General features: G+C 36.5%; 1 protein-coding gene across 1 annotated transcript; it reads left to right on the top strand.

Moving 5' to 3' along the window:
* Positions 1 to 1,924: 1,924 nt before the first annotated feature.
* On the top strand, positions 1,925 to 8,253 carry LOC132621939 (small nuclear ribonucleoprotein SmD3b-like). The gene is made up of 5 exons (XM_060336419.1): positions 1,925 to 2,234; positions 6,423 to 6,475; positions 6,557 to 6,623; positions 6,710 to 6,766; positions 7,864 to 8,253. Exons 1-5 carry the CDS (start codon positions 2,076 to 2,078, stop codon positions 7,924 to 7,926), a joined length of 399 nt encoding a protein of 132 aa, XP_060192402.1. The 5' UTR covers positions 1,925 to 2,075; the 3' UTR covers positions 7,927 to 8,253.
* The last annotated feature ends 835 nt before the right edge of the window (positions 8,254 to 9,088 follow it).

Here is a 9,088-nt window from a genome sequence, read left to right as displayed (position 1 = left end):
CTAAAGATGACAATTGCTCTAGTTAATTTAAATTAAATGTCCAAAGATCAAATTAGTCTGATTTCCTTTTAATTAATTTTTTTTGGAGAAGGTCGTAGTGGTTGATCTATTTATGACTTGTGACTGGGGTGAGCGTTCGGTTTTTCGGTTCGGTTTTATCAAATTTCGGTTTGGCTATTTCGGGTTCGGTTTTTTTAAGGTGGACACCAAACACTGAACCGAACTAATTCGGTTCGGTTTCGATTTTTTAAAGTTCCGTTCGGTTTCGGTTTTTTTAATATAATATTAGAAGTGATTCCATTGACACTAATTCATATTCTCAAAAGCAATAAAACATAAAACTGATAAATTGAAATCAAAATCAAACAAACAGGATACACAAGAACAGAAAACTATAATCATGACATAGGATTACTAGGTGTTTTATACATACCGTAAGAATAATTAAGAAAACACATAAAGGACATACATTAATCCTAAAGAGACATCCTAGTTACCTTTCTTTGTTAAGGATATTTGATTTTTTTAATTGAAGTGGAAAATTAGGGATACAAATGCAAAAGAGGACTTATTACAATTGAGTTTTTTTTTTTGCTTTAATTAATGGGCCTGGACTTTTTAAATTTTTTTGGGTAATGTATTAAATTTCGGTGCGCGTTCGATTTTTCGGTTCGGTTTTATTAAACTTCGGTTCGGCTATTTCGGTTTCGGTTTTTTGACGATGGACACCAAACACCAAACCAAACTAGTTCGGTTCGGTTCGGTTCGGTTTGATTCGGTTTTTCGATTTTCGGTATTTATGCCCAGCCCTACTTGTGACTGTTGTGAGTACCTTAATTCATCTAGTGACGGAAAAAAGTTAATTCCAATTCATTTGGATTAGCTGAGGGTAAATGGTGAGTCTCAAAGTGTTGAAAAATGTTTTAAAGTGTAGCAATTGATTTTATAAATAAATAATTACGTACATTTTGAATATAAATATTTAAACAGATAATGAGCAGTTGATGTGCTTGTTAAAAAATACTAACGAACTGTTCCTTTACTAACATGACTAAGATACCCTTAAAAATTTTACAAAAACATTATAAGTTTAAGGGTTTAAATTACACAGGGTAACGAGAAAGTCAGAGATTTTTTTAGACGTATTTTGAGAATTAAAAAAAATGTTAAAGATAAAATAGTAAAAGTAAACTTGAATAAACTAAGAGCTTGCTTGGTCAAGTAGTTAAAAATTGTATTTATTTTGAGAATCACTTTTGTCAAAACAACTTTCAAAAATTATTTCCGGAGAAAAACAGTTTGTGTTTGGCCAATTCATTTGAGAAATACTTTTTTCAGTATTTGATTAGTAGATTGTATTTGATCAAGTTTTTTTAAAGTGCTTTTGAGTGTCAAAATATGAAAAAGACAAACAGGCTCATAGTACTCGCCCCGTTCAAATAAGTGTCCACTTACTATTTTTATTTTGGTTCAAAATAAGTGTCCACTTACATAATCAAGAAGAATTTAACTTTATTTTTTCAGATTTTCCCCTTATTTACTCAAGACATTATATAAGCAAGAGTCTTATTAATTAAGGATAGTTTAGTCAAAATATCTATTTTTTTTTAAAAATTAGTGTTTTCTTATAAAATTTAGTATTTTTCTTAAGGAGCGTCAAAAAAAATTAAGTATACGCTTATTTTGAAGTGGATGGCTTACTAGTTTGTAGACCCTTTAGCACACGAAAACATTATTTCAAAACTTCATCCGCACACTTTTTACTAATTATTACGAGACTTCCATTTTTACCCTTTCTCGAAAATAAAAAGCCTCCAAATAGAAGACAAAAATAGCCAAAAAAAGTAAAAGAAAAAGAAAAAGAAAATATAAAGAAGAGAAAGGAAAAAACCTACACAACAAACACGAACCGTTAGATCAAACTCGATCCATCGGCAGAGACACTGAAAGAATTAGCCCTAAGTTGTATTAAGTTCGCGGCACTCGTCTTGTTTGATTTCCCAATAGTACGTTTACAGACTCCACAATTCACCGAGCTGCAAACTACAATCTAGCCAGAGTAGCATTACCTCGCAATGAGTCGTAGTTTGGGCATACCGGTGAAACTTCTACACGAAGCAACAGGGCATATAGTGACTGTAGAGATGAAGAGCGGTGAAGTTTACAGAGGAAGTATGGTGGAATGTGAGGATAACTGGAATTGCCAGCTTGAAAGCATCACTTACACTGCTAAAGTATGAGTTTAGTATATTTTCGTTTGATTTCCTGTTTTAGTTTAACTTTTTTGTTAATGCCGTGTTTGCCTGTTTCTTAAATCTAAAACCCTAGTTCTTATAGTAATCTTTGTGTAGTTTTGTATTAGGTGCTTATCATTATTTTGGATAGTGAAGTAGTGTAGCGCGAGGACAACTGGAATAACCAGCTCGAAAGCATCACTTACAATGCTAAAGTATGGGTTTTATACATGTTCGTAATTCATTTGATTTCCTGACCCTACCTCTTAAATATAAAACCCGTTGTGCTTATAATATTACGTGATTCAAAGTGTTCTTTGTGTAGTTTCGAATTAGGTAAGTTTGTTTTAGAAAAATTGAAGAACTATTCCAAATTCAGATGGAAAATTATGTCTTTATCATTGTTTTGGATAGTGAAGTAGTTGAGTGCGAGGACGAATGGAATAGCTAGCTTGAGAACATCACTTACACTGCTAATGTACGATTTTTTAACGTGCAAATTCCTGATTATTTGTCTCTGGCTATGTAAATGTTTAGTTAAGGAAGTGAAAGAGGGATATCCGATTTCACACAAAAAGTTTGATGCTTAAACCCCTGGTAGTCTTAGTCATCATATGTTTGGACAGTAGGAGCAGTTAATAAAAAATACCTACTTGAGTATCAGTAAGAGAACATAGATCCGAGTTCAGTATTTTGTGGGAGGTAGTTATAGGCTTATATCATTGGACCAACTTCCTTATTGTTACTGGGACAATCACGGGCCACTGGGATTTCTGGTTCTGGGCCAAAGTTAAAGAATCTCATTGACTTATATGAAATATTTCTCATTAATTGGATTAGTTTCAATCTCTTGGTGTTTGTTGTACTGTTGTTTTCTGTTACAAGTTAATATCTAGTTTTCTCCTAAATTTATGTTGTGTTCAAATGAAGGATTATGTAGTGTTTTCTGAAAACAAAAGTGTCTTTACTGCCAAAACAGCTCCATTTTATGAAAACGAAGGACTTTTTTTTTTAAGCCAAACATGGCCTAAGTGCCTGTTTGGTTTATTGAAACATTTTCTGTTTCCATTCTTCAAGAAAGTTATTGTTTTTAATACTTTCTCCATAGAGTTGTTGGAAAAGTTGTTTGGTATTAGAAAACGAAAACAGCTCTCCCGCTGATGTCCAACCATCTTCCATTAGCTAAACAGAAGCGGAAATCTTCAATGCATAAATGTTTTTATCGTTTAAGCAATTTTATTGGTTACCAGCAACAAGAGAATGCTGGTATGTGTTTACAAGGATAACATCATTTCAAGTTGTGTAATGAGCTAAAAAAGTTAAATGTCTACCATGGCTTCTTCAATGCTTAATTTGGCACATGAAATAATCAATATCACAGGTGAAAGTGATTGAAAAGTGAAAACTAAATATGGAAACATAAGCAGAGAGGCAGAACCATCTGCTAAACTTGTCTGATTTTCTAAATTAATGAGGATCTTCGGATGTCAAGTAGAGATGGAGCCGTGGAGGTGAGACCAGTAGACAGTAGTTAGGATTTTGCAGGCTCTTTTCTCAAGGTAAATGTGGATAATAATCTGGTGCTCCTCCTTCTGTCAATTCCATGTAAACTGATGATCTCTCCCGTATTCCATTGAAAAACAAATGATGAGGAAAAAGGTGTAAATAGAGTTAGAGCTAAGATGTCATTTCATTCTATTTTATGAGTGTGCCTTATAAACATATTTTCAGCGTGGGAAAGATGGCCATGCTGGAGATTCTCAACTCTCAGGTTCGTATTGAGAGATTTTAAGAGATAGAGGGAGGGAGTGGGGTGGAGAGAGGAAGAGAGAGGGAGGCCAGATGGGTTTAAGTTTGTATCTAGCTACCTATTAATGAATAATTACGCCCTTGATCTTATTATAAGAAATAAACAACTTCCAAGCTTTGTTTTCCAGGAATTTTCAGGAACTTGACCCCTTTACCAACGAACAGATTTTCCACAATTCCCTCTTTCCCTGGCAAAGGATAATTGAGGACAAGGAAATGTCTACAAAACACTATTAACTTTTCCTTTTTCTTTAGGTTCGCAAATACTCCATTGCAATTTACAAAAATTAACCAAGTATGTGAAGGCTTTAATATACTGAAAACTTTTGTTTACCAATATTTAATATTGTATTGCCCATGTCCAGCAGGTTAGAAGGTTGTTGTTTTCTTTTTCATACAGTGGTGTCCGAGTCAGCTTGCACACACCCCAACTAATCCCCACTAGGTACCTGCTATCTCCGTTTGCGTAGATCACTTAAGTTTTTGCCTTTGTTGAGATTTGAACCTTGGTTAACCCATGATCCATCTCAGTTTCATTGATCATTAGGTCACCCTTTGACTGAATAATGGCTAAAATTGCATTACCACAACTTTTCCAGTTTCATGCGTCTTACAAGGTCATTATCCAAACTTGCAACCCAGAAGGCTAAAGTACGTGCTACACAAATCATTTCGCATCACACTCTAAGGACTTGAATAGCAATTTCCAACACAACCCAACCATAAAACCATGGATTTATATGGAAAAAGGTCTCACATACCACACAATAAGGCGACAACAAGTCAACAAACAATAATATAAGTACGTCTTAGTCCCAAACAAGAAGGGTACGTTTAATAGAAGTTTGTCCTCCTTCCATATCCATTTATTTATTTTATGATCGAGAAATGCCCGAGGGTCATTGGTTTACTGTTTGAAATTCGGTGGATCATTGGCCCATCCCTCTATCCTTATCCACTGAAATACTAGGGTTTTTGTCTGCAATAGGATTCGAACCCGTGATGTGCACCTTAACCCACACATTGCGTGTTGCGGTCTTACCACTAGCGCAAAGCCCTATGACCAAATCCATTTATAAATATGGATGACCAGATCGTACTGTAAATAAGTAATACATAAATGACACCACAAACATAGCAACTATTCGTATATGAAACTTCTAGCTTCTGAGGTTAGTCTTATTTATTTGGCTTTCTGATGTTGTATTAGATCAAGTGTGTATTTTTGGTAGTAAAAGTGTGCGCAAGCTGACATGGACACCACAGTTTTTTTTTTTAAAAGTGTGTAGTCCTGGTAGTAAAGGTGCTAAGAAGAGGTTTAGAATTTGTGACATTTTGCTGTCATGTTTTGGTTGCGCTTTTTCCATTTGTGTTTCGCAGGTTCCCCCTTTTTTTGTTTCTTCACTTCCAATTTCTTGTGGGGTGCAACTTACTCTCCAGTGCATTAGCAGTACAGGGAAACAATACCAAATAGGTTTTACACTGCTGTCCCTGTCCTTGATATTTTCTTTAACTTTGTCATTGAAGAAAAAGCATCAAGATATATCAGACAAAGCATCCAAATCTTACTGAACCTTTGCCAAAGAGAAAGAGTGATTTTTGCGATCCTTGTGTTGAAACTTTGAACCGATAATTGTTGATATGCCTGGCTACTTGAGAAGGTTTGGTAAAACAAAATAAGAAACCAGTAAAAGCTGATTTAGCAATACATCGAAGTCGTGTTTTGCATTCATAACTGCATGCTTGGTATTGGACTAAGTTACTCGGACTGGGGTGCGGGTGTCCAATATGTGTGCGGATCTAGATGTCGGATCCTTCATGATCTAAATTTTAAGATTCAGGGATATGGATCCAGTTATGGATACGGGTGCGGGGATTCGGCTAAAAAAGTTCAAATATCTAAAGAAAGAGTTATAAAAACTAAATTATGGAATATTATGTGGAAAACTTGAGGAAAAAATATTGATCAAGAGGAGAATCCCCAAAGGAGATGAAAGGAAACAGAGTGACAGAGAAATTTTTATATACAAGGTATTCCATTTTCTTCAATTTCACCTCAGCTTTAGTTTTGATTAAAGAAATCATTGAATCTGTCCAGAATTTCTATGTCGATTTAAGTCAAAGTACCCAAAATCGGTTGACCGAATCGGGTACGGATCCCACAGCCACACCCATGTCGTGTCGACACGGGTGCAGCACCGAAAGTGAAGAGTCCGAGTAACATAGGTATTGGATGCATGATTCACCTTCTAAGCATTTGGTTCTTTCTCCAGTTACTCATGGAAAAAGAAATGTAGGTTTCTGTATAGGATCTTCCTTCTATGTTTTTTTTTTTCTAAAAAAATATTGACCCTAGTTTCTAATTTTTGATCAATGCAGGATGGAAGGGTGTCACAACTAGAACATGTTTTTATTAGAGGCAGTAAAGTCAGGTGTATAGAAATATAGATTCCTATTGCATGATTTTAGGCTGTTTCCTGGTAAGATCATAGCTGAACTTTAATTTCTACCAGGTTCATGATAATTCCAGATATGCTTAAGAATGCTCCTATGTTCAAGCGCCTAGAAGCAAGAATTAAGGTACTTTACTATAGCATCCGTCTTTGTTTGTTCTTGTTCTTTACTTACTTTAAGTATTTTGCTTATGTTTAATTTCACTTTTGAAGGGCAAAGGTTCATCACTTGGTGTTGGACGTGGACGTGCTATGGCAATGCGAGCTAAAGTGAGTGTTGAAGCATCCCTTCTACTTATTTTTTCTGTTCGAGGCCAACTAGTAAAACTTAACCACATACTATCTCTCGTAGAATTAGGTATATGCAGTTAATTTGCTTGATTTTGCAAAATGGTGGGGCCAATTCCATGTTTGGTTCAAAGAAAAGGGAGGTTTTTTTTTTTTTGTGGGTTTGGAGGGGGGGGGGGGGGGGGGGGGGTTATGGTGAAGGGAGAGACTTCTACTTTGTTCCTAGTTTTGCTTCTCAGAGAAAGTTGAACTTATTTATCTCTCGGTTTGTCCAATTTAAGAAAGTTGTCAACTCCTATTACATTTACTTCTACCCGCCATTTCACCAAAACTATACTAGAAGTCCCTTGCTGGTTGCTCTAGGTTGTGAGTTGGGAATTGTTATCCTCCCAAGAACTTAAGTGGGATTTATCCGACTTCTCTTTTGCTGGAGGGAAGGAGTGGATACGGTGAAGGGAGAGACTTCTACTTTGTTCCTAGTTTTGCTTCTCAGAGAAAGTTGAACTTATTTATCTCTCGGTTCGTCCAATTTAAGAAAGTTGTCAACTCCTATTACATTTACTTCTACCCGCCATTTCACCGAAACTATACTAGAAGTCCCTTGCTGGTTGCTCTAGGTTGTGAGTTGGGAATTGTTATCCTCCCAAGAACTTAAGTGGGATTTATCCGGCTTTTCTTTTGCTGGAGGGAAGGAGTGGAGAGGATGTTATGTAAAATTGCTTTATTAAAAAAAAAAAAATAGAAGGATGTCATGAAGAATTTGCTGTGGTGGCTCAGTTGGTTGAGCATGGGGCTTCCATAATGGAGGTCTCAGGTTCGAAACTCCCTGCCTACGACAATAGAGGATTTGCCTTCTGGGTCGACCGGTCGAGCTCGTCGGACGGGGCTTGCCTAGTGCAGGTTATCTCTCATGTGGTTTGTGGGCTATTGCACAGGAGCGGGATTTACCTTGTGGGCACCCGAAAGGCAGTGGCTGCGGGTTCCGTTGTCATAAAAAAAAATTGTTGTGTTTTAGCTAGCCCATGTTGTACTCTTAGTGAGAAATGAAATGTACCTGATTATAAATGTCTCCTTTGCAGGCTCATGCCGCAGGTCGTGGAGCAGCACCTGGTCGGGGTGTTGTACCCCTTGTAAGAAGATGATTGCCCCTTGCGGGATTTTGTATGATCTGGTTTTGAGTTCATAAATTCATTGTATTGGCAGTAAGCTTCTGTTCCCTTGTAATTCTAAGGAGTATGGAACATTTGGTGTAGAATTTTAACTTTTCTGGTCTAGATATGACTTGAGTGAGCTGGAAAATCGAGTGACTTTCGGATGGCCGCTATAGATTATGGTAATATGGATTGGTCTAGTTTCTCATTCAACATTTTGTGCTCCAGGAGTACTTTGCTGTGCCTCTGTGTAGTGATGGGTTATGCATTTTTTCCTAGCGTTTTTAATGCAAATAGTCCCTTGTTGATTGGCTATAACCTCATCCGGTGCTTAGCTTGACTGGTTCGCCGGAATATCCTGTATCAATCTCTTGCTGTCAAGAAACCTTTTCTTAAATATTTTCATTAGGATGCTTTCATGAACCTTAATAAAATGTTGATTGCTTTTCTTTGTGAGGTCAATAGCTGTAGCGAGCAGACAAAATTATATTTTAGGACGGAAAAACAGATATTCAGGTTGAACCATTGGTAAATAACTTCTGGAACTTGAATTGGATAGAGTTCTGCGTCAGTTTCAGTTGGAAATCCGTTTCATAAAGTGTCCTAGTAGAGCAACATGTCGCTTTTGTCCAGGAAAACATATATTCTTGGTTTATATTTTCTCCATATGCGGTTGTAGTAAAATCATAGAGTAATTTTTTTACAGTGTGTTTAAGCTATAGCTTGTGCGTAGTAAATCATGAGTAAAAATATGGTTAGTTAAACAAAGAAAGCAGTAACTTATACACCTGTTATGCTAAAATTGCAGTTCGTATGGTTTCAAATGATTGTTTTACTGACTTGATTGAATCTCAGAGAGAGAGAGAGGTGGCGAGGGCGTGGGGGTGGGGGTTTTGGGGGGGGGGGGTGTCTGTGAAGCCTATATTAGTTTATCATATCCAGAGCCGTTTAAAAACAGCGTGAACCTGAACACAGGCTTTTGTAGTTGTGCACTTGTTAGCACAAAGAGTTATGCTAGCGGTCAACTATGGGGATAAAAACTAGCGAAAAGAACATCAATGTCTATTATACGCAAAATATTTACCCTTTCATGACCTTTTTACTTTCATACCCCAAAAATACTCATTTGCTTTTGTAGGTAATTGTGTCTTTT

Source organism: Lycium barbarum, chromosome 12, assembly GCF_019175385.1.
Source record: "Lycium barbarum isolate Lr01 chromosome 12, ASM1917538v2, whole genome shotgun sequence".
Classification (NCBI taxonomy): domain Eukaryota; kingdom Viridiplantae; phylum Streptophyta; class Magnoliopsida; order Solanales; family Solanaceae; genus Lycium; species Lycium barbarum.
This window is presented reverse-complemented; position numbering and strand designations above follow the sequence as displayed.